Here is a 22,488-nt window from a genome sequence, read left to right as displayed (position 1 = left end):
TCCACAGAAAAGATTAAAGGGGATTAGCGATGTAAATCTGTTAATGAATCTAATATTCAAATAACATTGTTTTGCCCTTTCTTCAAAACTTTCCTTCATAACTCTCTTGCTCTTTTGTTTTACCAACGTGTTTCTACACAACAGTGTTATTATTGAGTAAAAAAAATCAAACACGAATAAAAAAAACGCAAACCATAAACCTAACATTTTTGTACTTTTTTAACAGGTAAATAACTTTTGTAATATTACAGAAAAAGGAAAAAGTTGAGGTTTGAAACTGGAGGAGGGAAGCATATTACAGGTTATTAGCATGCATAAGTCATTGGTATTGCAATAAATATGGAATGAGTAACCTCATTTGTTCACTGACATTTCCATTCTAAAAATAAAATGTTGGATAGAAGGCTAGCTAAAATTTGATGACTGCATTGTACCGATTTGAAATTATGTTTGTTTATTGGTTGGTCTCTATGGAAATAAAAGTTGTACCTCTTTGTACAAGCCAAGTCGTACAATATCTTACAATTTTGCCATCTCGTACTTATTATTGCGATATGTCATGAGACTATGTTGGGGACACACACACACACACACACACATACACACACACACACACATTTTCCTTGTGTACTTATACCTAAAAGAAGTATACAGGATGTTCATTGAAATGAAGTGTTTAAATTGTTAATCTTATATCTCTCTTTTTCTTCACCTGTAGGACCAATGACATAGGATGAACACTGCTGGTCATCTCTGTCTGTCTGTGCTGTCGTCCCTCTTCGCACTGGCCTGTACAGTGGAGCTGCAGGGTCAGGCTGCCCCCTGCTCCTCTCTGGTGGCCGGGGTCTTATACGGCTCCTTCTCGCTCAGGGATCTCTTTCCCAGCCCATCAGCTCTGGCGTCTGGATGCTCATGGACTGTGGAGAACCCTGACCCCACCAAATACTCACTCTACTTCCGCTTCAATCGCCATGCCGGCGCCTGCTTAGCTTTTTCCCCGGTGGTACTGCCCCTGGACCACTACCTCTCAAATCAGACTTGTGGTCCCCCAGACCAGCCCTTTCCTTCAGACTCTGAAGCTGTTGAGCTCTGCATGGTCCCCGGACCACACACCTTCCTGCAGTTTGATAAAAACTTTGTTCAGTTGTGCCTGACCACTCACCCCAGCCCCGAAAACGGCAGCGATGACGAACAAGGGACGTCCGAGGGGCAGGCTCTTTTGTCGGCGGAAACTCTGGACTTCCGGCTCATAGAAGTTTTGCTCATCAACAATGAGAACTCCAGTCAGTTCACTTGTGGAGTGTTGTGTCGATGGTTTGAAGAATGCTTGCATATTGGCTCAGGATGGGATGTCGATAGTTGCAGTATCACCCAGACGGGTTGTGTGTGCCCCAAAACCGCCCCTCCAGTGTCACTTCTGCCCACCATGGCTCACAACCACTCCTTGGACCCCAGTGCTAGTGTGTTGCAATCACCGCCCGATGACTGTTGTGTCACACAGCTGCATTCAAAGAATGGCATTGCAATAGCACCAAGGGATGTCCGGCAAGGTAAGCCAGGCTACTTCCTGCCTAGCTGCTAGCTGTTTCATTTACAGCCTACTTAATAAAAAATAATGATGCTGCTTTACAAGCTACTATGTTTGATTGGGTAACCGTGGCAGGGGCATAGATTCCGGGGGGATAAGCAAATAATCAAAGCAAAGAAGTAAACCCACCCCAATACCATGATCAATAGAAACATGTAAATGCTTCACACTGCAACCCCTCCAATGTTCAAGCCAAATCTATGCCCCTGAACCATGGGCTCAACCATGGGTTTCACTGGCTTGATTTGATTCTGAGAGCTCTTTTTATGTTTGTATTATTAGCCGCTAATTGCAAAGGGGAAAGTAACTTTCCCATGCTTGGAACTTCCTATAATCAGGACAAGTGTATGTAAAATTTTAATCAGATGTTGTGGCTTTGATGTATTTCTAATTGATTCCTTTAGCGTGGGTATGGCCGCACTATTTTGGTCCTGCTGTAACGGAGGCGTACACCCCAAAAAATGTTTGCCACTTTCTCTTACAGTATGTGCTAAGTCTTAAAGGGATGGTTTACCCAAAAATTTAAATTCTGTCAGCATTTACTCATGCTCATGTTATTTCAAACCCATTTGGCTTTCATATTTCCATGGAACACAAAAGGAGGTGTTTAAGAAGTTACCCCTCTCTTTCATTGTATGGAAAAAAAAAAATGCAATGATAGTCAATGGTGACTAAGAAAAACATACTGCCTAACACCACTTTGGAACAACATGAGGGTGAGTAAATGATGACATAATTTGCATTCTTGGGTGGTATTTCCTATTGAAATAGGACATTTGAGTGGGACATATTGAAGGGATTGTCTATTAGGCTTTAGTTACATCACAGCCATGAACCATGATTTGCTACTTGCTATGCGGTTGCAGGTGGCATTGGGTGGAGGGACATCCTCATTCTAGAGATAATTTGATTGGACAAAAATCTGTGCAGTGGAAAATTAGTCATCCATATTTCTGTTTTCCCATAAGAATAAGACAGTACATTTTAAATGTGTGTATCAGCTAAAAGTTACTTTTGTTTACTTTTAAGAGGTTTAAAAGGCTAATAGACGGTTATATTTTGATTCCATAACGTTTTCTCTAAGGTTTCATAAAAATATACAGTAAGGTTGCATTCATTAACATTAGTTAACCATATAAGTTAATATGAATTTATGATGAACAATAATTTTCCAGCACTTATTAATCTTGGTTAATGTTAATTTTAACATATACTAATACATATTTCAAATTAGAAGTTGAATATGTTAACATTAATGCAAACGTTAATGCAATATGAACTAACATGAACTGTATTTTTATATTAATAAATCCTCTAGAAGTATACTGTTCATTGTAACCTACTGATACCTAATGCATTTACTAATGTTAACAAATACAATCTTATTGTAAAGTGTCACTTAATATTTCATATACAGTTATGTGTCACTTGATTTTGGATCAGTGAGATTTCATTGTGAAAACGATTGCCAACGTGACAGAAATAGAAATCAAGTAACAGACAAGGTGTCTTGCCACTTGTTGCTTGTTAGGATACAACTGGAGCTTGTTGCTACATTTTGTGCATCTAGTTATAACCCGGTATTACAGATCAAAACTGAAAATGCCACATAATCTACATCAAATATCACATGCCACAATTGGAGTAGTCGTTTTGTTATTGGTCTATCTCTTATGCCAACAGTTTGTGTGTTTGAGTGGAGAGAAGACAGTCCACTGCAGCAACTGTGGGTCATGTTGACTGATGTTCCCTAATGAAAATCAGATATTTAAAAAAAGATGTTTGAAAATTGGCTATAATCAGGTCAACCCTCCTCTCTTGGCCACTGTGGTTTAATCCTGTCGCTATGCCAACAGACAGTTATCTGACCCATGCAGCCGATCAACATCATTGATAAGCTTCATTATCAATCTGTCACACACAGAGTATGTCTGTGTGTTTCAGATGAAGAAAAAGGGTGCAGAGTCAGACAGAGAGACGGCAAGAGATGAAAGTACTAGAAGAGAAAGTGAGAATGAGAGGACATGTGTGTGCGCATTTGTAATATATGTGTGGCTGCTTCAGATAGGGTTTGGCTGGCTTGCTCTAGTGCCTCTCAGCTGAAGCCACACTTAGTTTTATCCTCCCTTGAGTCTGCTTGCTGATTGGCTCTGCCAAAGAGGAGGACACTGCCAATGTGCAGAGATGCAGCCATCTCCTGTCCTCACAAAGACTGCACATAAAATTAACCTCCTCCTCAAAGACCTGTTTACTGACATCAGCCCATTGCAAGCATGGGGAGTTCTCTGGAAAGATTTTGTCAGTATTTGTAGGTGTATATTGGGATATCTTGACCGTAATTAGGCCACTATGGAATACAGAGTACATATAAAACCTTCCTGCTCAGTAGATTCAAAATCATAAATATAATAATAATAATAATAATAATAATAAAGAGACTATAATGCAAATCCACTGTAACTTTTATATAATATAATAATACATAATCTTATAAAAATTAGATGCACATTGAATCTTTATATTTTTTTTTTCTCACTCTTTCTGTGCTGATTTTGCAGAAACTTGTGGAATAGATTTAAACATGTTGAAGCTGCAGTGTGTAATTTCTTTCATAGCTTAATTTCTGCATATGTATATATAAAATGAATGCGTTTAAAATGGGATCAAATAAATATGAAAAATATTCATAATTCGACTTATATAGGACATTTTTAAATGCAGTTGTAATGAGGAAATACAAATAAACAAACATATTGGTGTGGGATATGTGTACACTTTTGTGAATATTGGGTGTTTAAATTCAGAAATATTTAAAGCATTTGTCCTAGATCTGTGGGTGCACATTTTGTGTGGGCATGATAATATTAATCAAAAGAGCTTGATTGAGATAGAGCAGGTTCCTAAATGAAAGATGGCCTGCCATGCACTCTGGACAGTTTCCCCAATAATTTGCGTATATTTAACTTTAATAAAAAATAATTTTATTTTCATAGGAGATGTTCATGAAAACCCACAACGGTCCAAATGTATTCCACTGAACTTTCACTTGGCAGACATGTTATCTGATGGATTAATTTGGCTAATTATTTAATTGTCTTCAGGCCTCAGCATTTCTAGATCAGAGGCAACAATCCTGACTATTAAAGCCCATGTGAACATGCTCCACAGTTCTCTGGCACGCAAATCCCAGGTGTCACACCTTCGAGATGGTGTTGACGAAGGCGCATAAAATCCACAAGCTGCCACACAATGTTACAGCATATCTTTCCTAAAATTGTATATTTTTATGATCATGTTTTAGAGGCTAATTGGTGTGATTGTGAGTGGGTGATGTTGATTTAGTTCCTAAAGAGAAACATCGGCTTGCAGGCAAAAGAAGCAAAATCGCCATGCTAATGTAAATATAGAGTTAATGTTGGTATTAATCACTCTTTGATTACATTATTTATTTATTTTTCTGAAAGCGATCTGTGCATTGTGTATTTCTGAACACCCCTGCCTGTTTCCGATAGACTATGAAAGACATTGAACATTTTGTTAACACTTTACAATAAGGTTCCATTTGTTAACATTAGTTAACAACATTAGTTAACATGAACTAACAATGATCAATACTTTCACGGCATTTATAAATCTTGGGTAATGTTAATTTCAACCAGGGACTAAAAACTAAATGTTTTTAATTTTGGTTCTTTCTGAGCAAAAACTATATTTTTTCATTACAGTTCAGAAGTTCTGCAGCCTCCTTTCTAAAAGTTTACCGTTTAGAACAAAATAAAAGAATGGTTAATAATGTTCTTTTTTAAATGACAGTTCTCTTCTCTAAGGGGTGGGTGAAATATCAATTGCAGTGTTGCCAGATCTTGCAAGAGAAACAAGCAACATGGTCTGGAAAATCAAGCCTAAAATAAGCCACTTGCCTCACCAAAATAAGCTAAAATAAACAATTATTTTTCCCCCTGTGTGATGGATTTATCGGCATAGAAATCATAACAAGCAGTTAATTAACCGTTAAGTATAATTCTGTTTACAGATCTTCTTCTCAGTCAAAACCTGACAGCATCGAATCTGTATTAATGCATCATATTTAACAGTAATTTAGTGAAGACTTGGAAACAACTGAGAAATATACTTTTTACCTCTAATAATGTTTTGCTTGTACCTGGATTAGCTGTGCATGTATATGCAGTATTTACATAGCTGTTAAAAATGTCTTCATTCAAAGAATGCGACATCCACAATGGGCAAAGAAATGTGTGATGCAGCAGTTTCCTTCAGGATCAAAGCACATGTTTCATTTTTGCAGGCAACATTTAAAAAAGATATTTAATTTATTTTTAAAATCAAAAGTTTTATGTGTTAGCATTAGTTAATGCACTATAAACTAAGATGAACTAACAATGAACAATTGTATTTTTAGTAACTACCATTAACAAAGATTAATAAATGCTTTAAAAAAGATATTGTCCATTGTCAGTTCATAATGCCTAATGCATTAACTAATGTTAATGAATGGAACCTGATTGTCAAGTGTTACCAATATTTTTATATCCAAAAGAATGTGGGTGAAGATGTGTGGAGTTCTGTATACACACATAAACACAGAAAAATGGAATAGAATAGATTTACACTCTAGGGCTGGGCAATACAGCAGAAAAAGATAGAGATTTCTCAGTCTTCATCATATGTGCTCTAAAAGGGCTTAAAGGGATAGTTCACCCAAAAATGAAAACTCTCTCATCGTTTACTCACCATCATGCCATACCAGATGCGTATGACTTTCTTTCTTCTGTAGAACACAGACTAAGATTTTTAGAATAATATTGCAGCTCTATAGGCCCTCACAATGCAAGTGAATGGTGGCCAGAACTTTAAAGGTCCAAAAAGCACATAAAGGCTGACAGACCCAAAACCCCGAACTCCAAAGAGACTGTAATGAGCTATTGAGAGCATAAATGGTTGATAAAAACAACAGTAGTAAAATAGCCTCCTGAACTGACAACTGTTATGAACAACATGGCATAAAAATGCATTATGCCTTAATAATTCAACTATATACTATGAGAATGCGCAAAATGATTGACAGACAGAAAGTGTCATTGTCTGCGGAATGCGGACACATTTTTTGTTTGCTGTTTACAGTTTTCACAGAGACTGGTGAAATATCTCAGGGCACTTATTTCATTAATATCTTTTAGGCTTTAGGCAAAAAAACAAATTGCATTCCTTTCCACAGAAAAATCGCTTACAGCACCTTTAAGTCCTTTTTACTATAAATCTGAAGATTTAAATTTAACAACTGGAGTTGTATGGATTACTTTTATGCTGCCTTTATATGCTTTTTGGACCTCCAAAGTTTTTGTCAGCATTTACTTGCATTGTATGGACCTACAGAGATGAGATATTCTTCTAAAAATCTCTGTTCGTGTTCTGCCATACATATCTCGGATTAATAATAATCACTAAATGAAGACAATTAATAATATTTAATCTTTTTGTGCACCAATATATCCTATATCATCCTTATGCACCAGTATAACACTACATACTAATAAACAGCAATATCTAACTGCATATGTTTTTACTAAAACATTTCAGTCCATTAAACATCCTACACAGGGACTTCTGTGAAATGATGAGTGATGACATCATTGGTCATTGGTGAATCAGTGATTTTTTTTATCAATATTATATCAATATCAAGGTTGCAATATGATAATATTGCAGTTTTTTTCTGTTTAAGGTAGTTTTACTCATACTGAATTGCGATATTTTATCCTGTTTCTTTTTACTCATTTTCTGTGGACTTAAACTTCATGCTATACTTAAAAAAAAAAAAAAAAAAAAAAAAACAATTGGTGTGAGGCGATAGTGTACCTTGATTCAACCGTATTTGCCTTTGAACAAAAAACCTTTGCAGTGTTGCTGTACAGAGATCCATACAAATGAATCAAGTTTTAGACTTATGAGTTTGCATTTTTGGTCGAAAAGAAATAGAGTGGTCGTCAAACTTATGCCCGATAATGTTTCATTTTTCACACACTTGTTCTGAATGGTGCTCAATCTCACTTTTGCCAAATATATTCAGGTGGATTTTTTATTATTTCTTTTATTTATTTATTTGCTTTAAAATGCTTTAGAATATCAATAAAATATTGTGAGGTAAAATATTTTTAAAAATAATATCGATTTTTCTGCCACATCTAATAAACCATCTCTGTTCTCAAAGATTTTGATTTGTACCGTTTCTATACACTGTATTATCAGAAATGTAGCAGACAATTGCTAGCTTGCTGACTTGCATGCAGAAAGGGGTAGATTTGTTTCATGGTTTTAGCTGAGGCCTCTCGTGTTCATTTTCTGATGTTCCAGTTTCTCAGAAATGTTTGAGCTGTATGTCTCATTGTGATCTGAGGGGAATATTGAGTATTTCTTTGAATTCTGAATACACTGCATTTTTGCAGTTAGCGTTTGAGTGTACTGTCTGCTACATTATTGATGACATATGGATAGCGAGTACAAGGTGAATTATGTGAGAACAGAGGTTATGTGAAACATGAAGACATAATTATACTCTATTATTGTGAATTTTTGTGTGTTTGCATTTTATTTTTTTATGTTAAGATGTACAGTTCATGCAACCTTACAACCTACTGAGCTGAGGCAACATTATAACACACTTTCACATGTAGCATTGAGAAGACTTTTCGTTTGTTTATGGTTCGTTTTAATGTTTGTTCAAAAATCAGTTCAATTCACAAGTCGTCACTTATAACTTCAATGCTGTTTGCTACTTTTTTAGTAACTTGTAGTAGAGCAAACTACTTTTCAAATGGGTAGCTTGACTGTAGTTTAACTAGTTTAAATTGTAACTTGAGAAACTACACTTTCAGGAAGCTTTCCTCAAAAAGCAGCTTGTTCCAGACAGCCTCTGTCTCATAATAGAAGTAGATTTATTCCAGCAGGTTATTGGCTTTCAGAAAAGGTTTTAAATACCAACTAAAAACATCTCTAACAGCTTAAAAAAATTGCTACAAAATATACCTCTGGCGGACGCCAGCTCACTCATCCCCCGGCGGACAGCAGCGGTTCCTCTGGCTCTCAGCGGCTGGCAGCGACCCCTCTGTCCCTGGCGTATGGCAGCGGCGAGGACTCCGCGACAGTGCATCCCTCCTATCTCCCGGGTTTCGGCACCACTGTAAATGGTAAAGGTCAGGCAAGGAGGAGGCAGGAACCGGCTGAACAGTAAACATAAAGTTTAATAAGAAACTCAACATAAAACAAACATAAACAAACAACGACACACATGCAACACGGCCTCGTGTGTCTCTCTCTTTCAAACTGGTGCCTCCGGCTCCCCTTTATCTCGCTCTCCCACTGATCAGCTGATTCAGCGCCGGCCGTGCATCATCACGGCCTGGCCATGCCCTCCTCATCATCACACTGCTCCCTAAAGGTTTAAATTCTCCATATAGTATTCATCTATTCGGAATATTGCTGCTTATGTAAAACAAAGGAACTGATACTTGTCTTTTTTCTTGTTCTTCTTCTTTAAACTGTGCTTAATTTGAGAATGTTAAGTGTTATTGAGCTTTGAAAAAGGTGCTGTATAAATGTAACATTATTATTATTATTATTATTTAACTAAATAATGATATCATAAAAAATTCTGATAGACTTGCGGGACTTTCACTGATAATTTCGGCTATATTGATTTATTATATTTATTTTAATGCTTGAATTTTTACTTATTATTCACTGCAAAACGTGTACTTGACATTTCACATTTTGCTTGACACCTCCTGCCTCCAGAATAATGTTGTTATACATGAACAGATGAACAAATATTCTGTTTCATGCAGATATTAATATCAGAAATACCAGGAGAAACCTGAAAGTTAACAACATATTCCACAGTTAATGTGGCCAACAAATTCAGCTTCATCTGGCAAAAATAAATAAATAAAATTATAATTTAAATAGTAATTGTATAATAATAATAATAATATTAATAATAATAACAATTATTATTATTATTATTGGTAGGCTATTATTATGAAAAGGCGTATACAAGGCATATTTTATTAATATAAACTATAAACATAAAAAATGGGCATTTCATTTAGTTTTAAAGCACTTCCGGTTTAAGCCCTGCCCACACTCGGTTCTATCCGAATACAGAGACAGATACAGATAATTTTGTCATATGAACATACAAATACAGATGCAGATAATGGCTTCGCTGCACACCCCTACTATACATTATCCCTTACAACGTAATAGCTTACACTCTCGCTGTTTGAGATAGATAGTGGCTTTGGGGGTGCCACACAACTGCAGTTACAAAAGAAGAGAAGACAGACTTCAGCTCATCTGACTTCTGACCTTTTATGCCCACACACAAACTCATAGTTACACACTTTCTCTTAATTTGGTCTTGAGATCTTGAATCGGTAAAACTCGCCCTCTCTGAATAAGTGTGGTTGTGTGTATGTTTGTGCCTCCTGGTGTTTCTGTAAATGAAGACTTGGACACATAAATTTAGCATAGGCTACTTTATGGGAAGCACAGCTGAAATTGTTGTGTGCACTCAACATTTTTATTATTACTCCTTATTAGGGTTGTCATGATACCAAAATTTCAGTAGTCGATACCAATACCAGTGAAATTTAATTATTATCCATGTTAATTTCGATACAACAGCAACAACCAATATGCTTATATGCACACACCATTATATATATTAAAAAATAAAAGTTAAATATGAATATAAATATTAACTGACTTAATTAAAAGAGTGGCATGCAGCCTTGAAGTATTTCTTAATTAAATAAACATTGATTCAAGGCTTTTTAAAGTATATTATTCAAGCAAACAGTCCATAATAAAGATAAATAAATTAAGAGCAGCGAGTGGTTTTCTTTTTTAATTTTTCGTTTGATTAATATTAAAGAACACAATAAAGAGAGGCATAGCTATTGGTTTTATTTATACTGCAAGGCCTAATGTATCATTTTTTTATTTAATTTTTTTATAACCCAAAATTTAGACACTTTTTTGTTTTTTTGGTTACCAATTTTTTTGTTTTGTTTCGCTACCAAATTGAGTTGTTACTTGGAACTACCAAGTTTCCAATACTGTGGAAAGACTGGTTTTATTTCTTTATTTTGTTGTTTGTTTATTTATCAACTTTACCATGGTACTTTTGACATCCCTACTCTTTATAAATACAAAAAGGAATTCTCTTTTTTGAGCTTTTGTGTACTTATGGAAAGGTAGTATTTGTGGAGCCGTGCGTTTATATACAGTATGTATATTAGTCAGTGGTGCTAGGCAGTGCTCAAAGTTGTAGTGTTGTTGTAGGTGTGTTGTAAGCAGTGGATGTTTCATCATGATGGATAGAACAGCTCTCTTAGTTCTGACCTGAACTGCAGGGGTGGTGGATGGCAGGGGGCCTCTCCAATAACCAAGCCCAGCTTTCCCTGGCCTTCTGTCCACACAAGGTTCCCCTTGACCGAGAAAGACAATGGGTTAAGATGAGGGTCATCAATGCTGTCAGCTTTTATCCAGGTGTTCCAATCTTACATTAATGAATGCTGAGAAAATCATATAATTGAAATGTAGCTTTTTTTCTTGTCATAGTGAATCAATGCTTTAGATCCTTTTGTTTTGTTTTGTTTTGTTCCGTTTTGTTCCAGTTTTTTTGTGTTCCAGTTGCGTTTATATTGGAAAATGGTTCGGTATGGTAAGTTAACAAACCGTTTCCGACATGGATTTCACAGCATGCTTAGCTAACCATACTCATTACAGAGAACTATGCTGGTGGAATGTCTTGGTGACATGGCAACTCTTGATTGGTCAGTCACACAGACAGTCTATTCTAATACTGATTTCACAGCTCCACAATGGAACAAGAATGCAATAAGAAAGTAACCATATTAACGAGCCCAGATTTGTACGGAACAGAAGAATCGTTTGGCCTTTTGGGGGCTAACGTCATATTAATATTTTTACCAATCCGTTTGTTGCCTTTAGTGGCACTGTAACTACATCCTTCACCTTTATGGATTCTGTAGCATACTGAAACAGCTTTTTACAGTCCAGTAAACTGACAACATTACTAAACATACTAACATGCATATTACCTTTTATTTCTATGCTCCATTGACTTGCGTAATTACCCAATGCGTTTGTATTAAAAGAAAAAAAAAATATATTCTAGGTGTGAAAACATGTCACATATGTGTAAAACAATGTTCCCTACATGACTCTCTCGCTGGTTACATGACCCACATCTATTTCGCTTCATCTTTCAGCATCTTATTCTAATTCTTTGATCAAACAGTGAAGGTTTTATTCGAAGATGGTGGCTCTTCTAAAGTGTCTCTTCTGAAATCCTCTGCATTAATAGTCTAGGATCATGCCACCTCTATTCCAGGCCTCATTTAGAGAGGTGTAATTCCACTTCATTGTGCAGCCGTGATAATATGTCATTGTTAAATACCCTACATCTATACAAAACAGTTCCAAATCAAACAGCATGCACTTCTAGGAAATGAAGCTCTTTAAACCACAAAGAGCTGCAGGTAGTCTTTGAAAATAATTTGGTAATACTGAGTTAGTTTGTGTACTTTTCGGCAGGTAGGCATTTGAAGTGTGATAATTTTGTTGTTCATTTGTATTTTTTGAAGATGTCCATATCTCACTCTTCTTGTTCTTTTCTCTCTCTCTTCTAACATTTTATGCACCTTGTCATGTACAGGCCTTGTACCTTGACTTTATTCACACTGTCTACAAATCCAATTTGGTTTCAAAATCCGATCTTTAAGACAGACAGTAATTTCGCAAGTGATGAAATCTGATCTGACTGATCTGAAAGTGTAGTCAATATCACGTTCATCTACATCGGCTGCTATACTAATGATGTCAGCATTAGCATGATGCCAAGATATATTTTTATATTTTCATTCACTATTAACTACATAGTAAATGTTCCATATTTTGCTAAATAAGAAAAGAGTGAGCAAAAAAAAAAAAAATCAGACAATCCAGACAATAATGTTGTTACATAGGTGTCACATCCAGTGTTGGTTTAGTTATTCAAAAAAGTGATCCATTAAAAATTGCTTCTCTAAAATTGTAATCAGATTACTTTTCAGAATACTTTATTGGAAAAGTCATCTCATTACTAATTACTGTACTTCTGTTACTTTTAAAAAACAAGTTTTTCTGAAAAGTTTGTTTTTCTGCTCAACAAATTTAAAATGTCTATGCTATAATGTTTTTACAGGTACACGCCTTTGAACTGTCAGAAAAATGCAAACAAACATTTGAACATAACTTATGTTTTAAAAGTATTCTACATATTATTATTTTATTTTTTTAAGTACATTTCCTGGGTTACACATTTCTTTATAATATTTATTACCTTCATTGAAAGTCAGTAACTGTAATCTGATTACAGTAATTTACCATGTAATGTTTTACACTGTTTTATTTATTTATTTATTTATTTATTTTTTACTTAAAAGTAATTAGATTACAGTAGCTAATTATTTTGTAATCAGATTAGACCCAACACTGGTCACATCCTAAATGACACAAATCTGTTTTCTCTGTTTGTTTGTGTCGTGTGGCAAATCATGAAACTGTAAATTACTCCCAAAATGTATTTTAATCAGATTTTTAGACAATTTATGGATTCGTGTGTTTTGCTGCCTTTTTTTTTATTATAAAAAAAAAAAAAGAAAAAAAAAAGGAACGGATTCAAATCAGACACGTTAAAAAAATCAGATTTTCATTCATCCAATCTGACTTTCTGTACCCCTATACCTCTTAAAGTCACTTTATAAAGCTAAATCTCTCTCTTTCTTTAATGAGAGGGGTATAAACCCAAACAGGTGCAATATTCATTTGCAGGTTCTTGCTGCATCCTTCAAGTGTGATGTATTCTTGTCAGTCTGTTGTCAATCCACCAATGCAACAAAAAGATTAGCTCATCAGTCTGCTCCATAGCTGACCAACTCAAATGGAACCTGGCCTTAAATTATTGACTTGGCCTGGGAAGCCAAATAAGTGCTGCTGGTTTATCAGGGGTTGATTTGTTGAGAGATTAAAAGGGATAGTTCATCCAAAAATGAAAATTCATCTTCTAGAAATTCAATCATTTTCTCACCCTCATATTATTACAGACCTGTATGACTTTCTTCAGTGGAACACAGAAGGAAATGTTGCACAATGTCACTCCCTAAGATTCTACCCAATATCTCATTTTGTGTTCCACAGAAGAAAGTCATGCAGGTTTGGGAATAACAAGGGTGAGTAAATGATAACAAAATGTAATGCCCCATCTTTCATGTTGGATTTCCTTCAACCCATTATCGTATTGCGAATCATTCACTTTAGACCTTCTCTGACTACAAGAGGATTTTCAAGCTTCCAGTGCCTTCTCAGAAATACTTCTGAGAGATACAAGAGCACTGTGCCATGATGGAAAAAAAAAAAAAAAAAAAAAAACTCTTCCTCCTCTTTGCGCTCTCCATCCAGCCTTAGGTCTGCTATAGGAAGTGCTCGCTCACAACTGAGCGTCTGCCCATCACTGCCCATCACACAGCGAGAGGAAAGAGTGCTGTCCACATCTTCAAAATTGTCCTCTTCTATGGCCTCCTCCCCATGTGGTGAAGCTGTCTGTTTGAAAGCCGTGTCTTTGTGCTGTTTCCATGCGTGAAAGGAACATTGATCAAAGGAGGTTGTCATTAAATGTAGCGTGGTGCTGTGTCTATTTTCAGGAGGATGACAGAGGTTTGGTCCTTATGACAGTGGTCCAGTGGAGGACTATTGTTAATTATTAAAGAAATACGAAGCAGCACGCCACATCAGTGACTAATGCAGTATATTTGCGCTGCACCCACACGAATGCACATATTGTACACACATGGTCCAGTATAGGAAACCAGTTTCTCTGAAATTCTAAGAGAATGAGGCTCTGTTCCATGTGGTTGTTCTCTGCTATTCACTTTGAAGGCTTTGAACAAAGTCACAGAGAACGAGAGAGAGAGAAAAACATAGATAAAAGGAGAAAGAGAAAGAAAGAGAGAGAGAGAGAGAGAGATTTTTGAGGTGTACTGGTCTTATTGTATGAGTATTTTAAGAGAGCCTTTGGTGTACTCTCAAAGGCATGACTCATTAGGGGGTGTTATGTGACTCTCTTTGTGGTCTCTTTCCTCTATGCTTCCCTATACCCTATTGAAAAGGCCAGCTTAGACTAGCAAGAATATTCATGCTGGCCCAAGCTGGTTTGGTGTTGGTATAGCTGGTGGACCATCATGGCCAAAATATGCTGGTTAACCAGCATGGTCTTTCTGATGAGGCTGTTCGACCAAGGGAGACTTGTTGGCTAAGCTAACTAAGGCTTGTTCAGACCTAAGGCTGGTTACATCTACATCTAGTCATTAAGCAGACACTTTTATCCTAAGTGCCTTACAAATGAGGAACATAAGCAATTTGTCATACAAAAGTCAACAATATCTGCAGTATTGCACTTACAATTTCCAAGAGCATTTAGAGTAGTGCAGAAGAAAGAGACAGACTTTTTTTTTTATGTCCAAGACTTTATAATAACTTTATTAAATGCATCATTAAAGGAATAGTTCACCCAAAAATGAAAATTTGCTTATACATTTACTCACCCTCAGGCCATCCAAGATGTATCGGAGTTTCTTTCTTCATCAAAACAGAATGTAGGATTTTAGGATTTCATTTCAGGCCTCCTCCTTTAAACAATGCAAGTGAATGTACTCCATTTTTGATGGTCCAAAATGCATATTTAGGGTGCATCAAAATAATCCACACGACTCCAGTTGACAAATAAAGTTCTTCTGAACCCAAACGATTGAAAAAGCACAAGTAGATAACGCAACGGCATTACTCTGAAATAAAGGATGGTTATTTACTGCAGTAATGTTATTTTATTATTATTTGGAAATTATTTTTATTTTATATTGTTTTGAAATTGTTTTGGACTGTGAACGGCACTTGGTCTGTACAAGTTTCTCTTCTAAACAATTACGAGTTTCCTGTCTCCTCCTCCACGTGACACGTGACCTTACCAACGAGCTTACGTCATCCCGCTCATGAGCGTGCATCACAGAGATGTACGGAAGTGAACATTTGTAGTTATTGTTTTGTTTCTAAAAATAATCAATCGTTTGGGTTCAGAAGAATTTTATTTGTCGACTGGGGTCGTGTGGATTATTTTGTTGCACCTTAAATATGCTTTATAGACCGTCAAAAAATGGAGGACTTTAACTCGCATTGTTTAAAGGAGGAGGCCTGAAATAAAATCCTAAAAATCTTAAATTCTGTTCTGATGAAGAGAGAAACTCAGATACATCTTGGATGGCCTGAGGGTGAGTAAAATATCAGCAATATCATCATTTTTGGGTGAACTATTCCTTTAACAAACATTATATAATGCTTAACAGATTATTAGTTCATGTATATTGAAATAGTTAGAAATATGAGATGATGCACTTGTTATTGATAACTAATGAATTTAACAAACATTGCAATGCTTTACGGATCATTAGTTAATTTAAATTCAAAATACTTAGAAATGTTAATAAACTTTCATTCATATATGGCCTAGCACTTTTTAACATCAATAAATGTTTTTTTTTTTAATGTTTAACACAAATAATTAACAGATATCTTAATGTACATTTGAATGCTTACAAATGTCATGCAATTTTTCATAAATTATTAATAAATTAGATCATGCACATTTTTTATTTATTTTTTGGTTACATTTACAGATGTTTTCAGAAATTATTTTTTTCTACTGCATCAAACACTATTCATGTTTACAAATTATTAATTAATGTCCAGCTAATTAGAAACCAAGGTCTGTAAAAGCCACACATTTGCTGTTTGTTTGTTGTGGTCTGTAAGCACACTTTTACTAATTACTGAATGCATAATCTCATTTTATTCCAAACCTTTAATCTGTCCGTTTCTCTCACAGATCAGTTGTTTGGCTTCATAAGACTTGCTATAGAGTGCATATACTGCAAATCGAAATGAGTGACTACACAGTTAAAACTGGTAAAATGCAATTTCTACCCAAAGGTAAAAAAAGTCCTTGATTTAACCTGAAAAATTACTTTTGTTTGTGTAACAATAATTTAAATTTAAATAAAACCAGATAACTCAGACATAACAACATAAAACTTGAGATTATCTTATTTATTTATTTTTACAATGTAGTAAAATTCTTCAAAATGTGTCATTCTGTGTTCCAAAAAATAAAATATAAAAATAAATAAAAGTCCTACGAGTTTGGAACTAATAATTGAATGCTAACTTTTAACCATATTCTACACTGCCTTTGTGATTAAGCAGTTTTCTAAAAAAAAAAAAAAAAAAAAAAACATTTTGCACTTTCTAAAAGAAGATTTTTCATACTTCTGAGAGATTCAGCAGCTTTGAGAATTCTTCTCTGTGTTTGGCTCTTGTAGTATGCCAAACAATCTGCTTTATGAATGAGGCTCACATTCCCAGTCATGCTTAGGTTTGAGAAGTAAAAGACCCACACACCTCAAGCTGTTATAGTACAACACTCAATACTCTGAATCAGAAAACCATACCCACATTTTTGGCTGAAGGACTCATTTGGACCAGGATTTGTTTGGTTTTCACACTGAGCTTTTAAGAACAGACTGCAATCCCAAACACTCTCAGATTCAGATCAAATGGACATATGCCTTCCTCTCTGAGCAGCGAGAAGACAGTCAGTCTCATTCATACTGTAATAAGATTCTTCAAGTTCAATAGAGTCTGGCTGCTTGCAAATCAAGTATTTTGTAAAAATCACCTTAAGGGGCCATTCAGACCAAATAAATTCATGCACTTAAAAAAGCTAGATACAGTGCTACAAATAGAAAATAACACAAGTTTGATAAAAAAAAAAAAAAAAAAAATATTATATATATCTATATCTATATATATATATCTATATCTATACACCTAGAGCATGTTTACAATGAAAAACAGCATGAATGGATGCAAAAACGGGTTTGTGTGAACAGACCCTTGTGTTTTCGAACATTGTGGCTGGTTATTAACTGGATAGAGATGGTCATTAGCTGGTCAACCTGCTACCATTTTCCAAAAAAACAGCTAACCTTAATCTGGTATGACCAGCTGGTAGCTCGTCTACTAAGATAGTCTACCAATTTGGACAAGCAAATGACCATCTTGGAGCAGCTAAAAACTAGCTACAATGTTCCAAATATAGCTGAAGCTGAATTTTCCAGCAGGAGTCTCCAATGAAAACTTCAAAATACCTGTTGAAGTGTAATATTAACTAATCAATTGCATTGGAAAATAAGGCCAACCTGTGAAGCAAGCATGTTATTGCAACGCTGCACGCTGACTGTGCAACCAGTGACAGTGCCAGCACCTGGATTCACAACTTCCCAATGGGCACCAATTACTGATGCAGCCTGAATCAGTCACAATCCTCATTAATGTGTGAAATCAGGTTCAGCTCAAGGGACCTTGAATGGTCTCATGTGTTCCCCTACTTTATTCCTCTGTGAAGCAGCACTGCAGTTAATTAGAGCCCTGTCCTGAGCAAAGCCCTATGGGAGCTGAGAGTGGATTTCTGTGCTTTTAAAACATGACAAATAATTCAGCCATGAGGCGTATTGTATCGATAAGCCAACTGGATTCTCAGTTTATAGATACTGTATCTGTCCACTTGGTCTGTTTGTTTCTAGCAAGGTGTATAATACCTGGAGAGAGCTAAAGTAACTGTTAGCATTCCCTTTTATCTCAATGGCAGTTGTTCAGCTGGTGCATGCTGCCCCAGAAATACACAACTTTTATGCTACCATCTTTGCTCATGGGCATTTAGTTTCTAAGACAGGTTTGATTTTAAACCAATAACCTGAGAATTAAATGCTGTGAAGCCACAGGAAAATTATGTCTTGACATGCCAACAATGCTGATTGGCTGGTGGCACCACAATAATGCACACAGTCCTAAGCTTTTCACTAGTGACTATCCTGAGCTGTGACATCAAAGGCAGCAGACAGGAAAACATATAAGTCCATTTTAAAGCTTTTTGGAGCCCACCAACAAAAAAATCAGGCACCAGTAAAACTTCTATTATAAGATAATGAAATACTTGTGATTTCTTGGGAAAATATATATTTAGTCACAGTACACAGCTACTTTTGAACGGCTTTCAATGGAGAAAAATGCTTTTTGCACCCATAACAGTGTAGTTATGGCATCTATCAGCAAGGAACAGGAACTGCCCATGCTAACCAACCAAACATTCAGCCTCTAGTTTCTACTACCTAAATGCAGCTGCAATTTTTCATCTAATGCCTTTTTGCATGCATTGATTATAATTTATCTTTCTTTGTCTTAGTAAAAACATTTATGAACAAGCTCTTAATTTCTGTCACACTGGTTTTCGCAATGTTTCTCTTTCAGACAGGTCAAACTGAATTCATTGTTGTCTTTGATAGTCTCCCCTTAGCTGGTTCTATAATTAAAAATAATTTAAGTAGAGGAGGAATACAACAGATGTTTTATGTCTTGCTCTCCCCGAGACCCTCTCTCTCACCCTCCCTCTCTCTCTATTTGTTCTCAAGAGATATGATCAAGGTGGTAAAGAGCCAATTATATGGGTCACGAGGAGATGTCACTCTTCACCTGGGGCAAGGTGTGCCAGAGCACACAACAGATGGAGGGCCACCCTTAGAGCAACTCTAATCAACACTTGAAATTACCCTTTTTTTCTGCAGAAAAACACGTTTGTTTTCCATTTAAAAGGGAGGCAGAGTATTTTTGTGTGGTTCTTCGTGGTTTACATTAGTCTGAATAAATGTTTGGCAGAGGTCAATTTAAGGGAAGTCAGTTGGCTTGGCAGCCAACTTAGTTACACACACAAGCAGCTATTTTCCATAGAGGTAACAGGCATACCGTAGAGGTCTGCTCTTCTTGAATGAGGAAAGACCAACATATTCAGAACTGTTTGACTAGATTATGTTCCAATAACTTATTTAAAATGAGTAATGCAATCTGAAAACAGTGGTATCAGAAATTTAGCTTCTTAGCTCAAATCATTATAAAATGTATTCCTGGAAAAATTATTGCAAGAATATACTTTGGCTAATCCCCTATACTGAACTGCTGATTTGAATAACCGCCAGATGTGTTAAATCACACAGCTTTATATATATACAGTATATACTGTAGAGAAAATAGTGTTTTACCAGATCTGTAAGACTATGATTGGGTTTTGTGTTGCAATCAGTGGCGTGTGTGAATAAAGAGGTAAGTAAGTGTATTGGGAGGGTGAGTAGTACGGCTAACTTTAATTTACTTTTCTCTGCGATGGGGAAGTTATCATTTGTCTCATCCACAGTGCCGAGCTGTAATCCATCAGGGGACACCAGTCCCAGAGCTCATGATTCAAATACACCCGTAGGGAGTGTGTATGTGGATGAATGGGGATAGTAAGGTTTGGCAATACTAATAAGATATATATATATATATATATATATATATATATATATATATATATATGAGAGAGAGAGAGAGAGAGAGAGAGAGAGAGAGAGAGAGAGAGAGAGATATACACATACACACACACACACACACTCACTGAGAACTTTATTAGGAACACTATGGGCTTATGGTAAAGTGCCTGATGTGGTCTTCTGCTGTTGTAGCCCATCTGCCTCAAGGTTCTGAATTGTAAAAAGAGTGGTTATCTGAGTTACCGTAGCCTTTCTGCCAGCTCAAACCAGTCTGGCCATTCTCCTCTGAGCTCTTTTATCAACAAGGCATTTCCATCCACAGAACTGTCGCTCACTGGATGTTTTTTTTATTTTTTATTTATCACTATTCTGAGTAAACTCTAGAAACTGTTGAGTGTGAAAATCCCAGGAGATCAGCAGTTACAGAAATTGTCAAACCAGCCCGTCTGGTACCCACAATCATGCAACTACCTGTTTCCCCCTTCCCCCCCACACTCCATGGACAATTTGTTTTTTTGTGTAGCGTCTGGAATCCGCTCCTTAAAGGGGGGATCTGTCATGTATTTTCTGTTTTTGTCTAGACTTTTGTTGAAATTCTTGTTTAGTTCCCTGTTCCTGTTTCCTGTGATAACTTTGTAGTCCTTTGTAGTTTTGTTTCATGATTGGTTCTCCCTGATTGTTTCCACAGGTGTTCCTTGTTTTCCCTTGTGTATTTAAGCCCTTGTTTCCCCTGGTTAGTGTGTCAGTCTTCACATGTATTGTCATGTTCTGTACCTGGTTCCCTGTGTTTTGTTTTGTTTTCATTTTATTCTGAGTTACCTTGTTCATCTTTTGTTTACATTAAAAGCTGCATTTAGACCCTCCGTCCTTGCCTGCCTCGTTACAGAAAGACTGACCAAAAATGGATCTAGCGGTGGTCAGAATTCTGCTCCTTAAGCAAGGGGACTGTCCTGTTGTGGATCACGTCCGTGAGTTTTTAGAGCTAGCGAATTTAATGCACTATCCAGACTGCTCTCTGGTAGTTTTCTTCCGATCTGGTCTTTATTAGTGTAATGAAGGAATTAATGTCTCTGGCTGATCTTCACTGGACACTCTACGAATATGTGGTGAAGGCTCTGGAACTTTGCGGTTCCCTTTACACAGTGGATTATGGCGGGAACCCCGGGCCAAAACCTGCATCTTTGGCTCCCTTGCTCCAAGCCTCCCACGGCCCCTTGCACCAAGCCTCCCACGGCCCCTGTCTCGAAGCCTTCCATGACCCCTGTCTTGAAGTTGAATGATCTGCCACTGATGTCGGTGCATAGGGCCATGAAGACCCTACCTCACAAATTGTCAGCGTCCATGCCTGCCACAGCCAACGAGCTGGAAGCCTCGTCCGTCCCAGAGCCAGCGTTGCCAACTTCGGCCATCCGGAGGAGGAGAAGAAAGGCTTCCGTTTCCAAGCCTCTTCCTGTGCCCACGACCACGAAGGTCGTCCCCGAGTCTCTGCCCGTGCCCACGACCACAGAGGTCGTCCCCGAGTCTCTGCCCGGCCCACGACCACAGAGGTCGTCCCCGAGTCTCTGCCCATGTTCGTGACCACAGAGGTTATTTCCCAGTCATCCAGGACTCTTTGTCTCAAGCCTCCCATGGCTTCGCTCCTCAAGCCTGCCATGGCTTTGCCTTCCTTGGCTTCGCCCCTCGAGCCTCCCACGGCTCAGCCTGCCTTAGTCAAGCCTCTCCTGGCTCCGCCCACAGAGTCTTCCACAGCTCCGCCCACAGAGTCTTCCACAGCTCCGCCCACAGAGTCTTCCACGGCTCCACCCGCTCACCCAAGACTATTCCTCCAGCGGCTCCGCCAACTCCCTCAGAGACTCCTCCTCCAGCGGTTCCATCCGCCTTACCAGTGACTCCTCTTTCAGCGGCTCCACCACCTGTCCCAGTCCCTGTCCTGTGGCCGCCTCCCAGGCCTCCTGACCCTGTCTCGGCCCTGTGGCCACCTATCAGGACTTCTGACCCAGTGCCTACCCTGAGGTGGTCTCCTTGATCTCCTGGCCATCTGCCTGATCTTCTCTGGTCTCCTGGCCATCCGCCTGATTTGCTCTGGTCTCCTTGGTCTCCTGGCCGCCCGCCTGATCTGCTCTGGTCTCCTTGGTCTCCTGGCCGCCTGCCTGATCTGCTCTGGTCTCCTTGGTCTCCTGGCTGCCCGCCTGATCTGCTCTGGTCTCCTGGCCTCCCGCCTGATCTGGTCTCCTGGCCATCTGCCTGATCTGATCTGGTCTCCTTGGTCCTCACTCCCACAGCTCTGCCTTGGTCTTCTGAGCCCCCAGCTCCACCTCAGCCCTCTGAACCTCTGGCTCCAGCTTG

The 22,488-nt window shown here is 37.5% G+C and overlaps 1 protein-coding gene across 4 annotated transcripts in view; it reads left to right on the top strand.

Annotated features, from left to right (window-relative positions):
- The first annotated feature begins 733 nt into the window (after positions 1–733).
- The window catches only part of LOC127425319 (adhesion G protein-coupled receptor B2-like), a 327,159-nt gene continuing 305,404 nt past the window's right edge, over positions 734–22,488 (top strand). For all 4 annotated transcript variants that reach the window (XM_051671167.1, XM_051671166.1, XM_051671165.1 and 1 more), the window contains exon 1: positions 734–1,550. In XM_051671167.1, the coding sequence (XP_051527127.1) occupies positions 734–1,550 (817 nt within the window). The remainder of the gene's footprint in view (positions 1,551–22,488) is intronic.

This window comes from Myxocyprinus asiaticus, chromosome 34 (genome assembly GCF_019703515.2).
Source record: "Myxocyprinus asiaticus isolate MX2 ecotype Aquarium Trade chromosome 34, UBuf_Myxa_2, whole genome shotgun sequence".
In the NCBI taxonomy this organism is placed as follows: Eukaryota; Metazoa; Chordata; class Actinopteri; order Cypriniformes; family Catostomidae; genus Myxocyprinus; species Myxocyprinus asiaticus.
The sequence above is the reverse complement of the archived record's forward strand: the minus strand, read 5'-3'. Positions and strand labels throughout refer to the sequence as shown.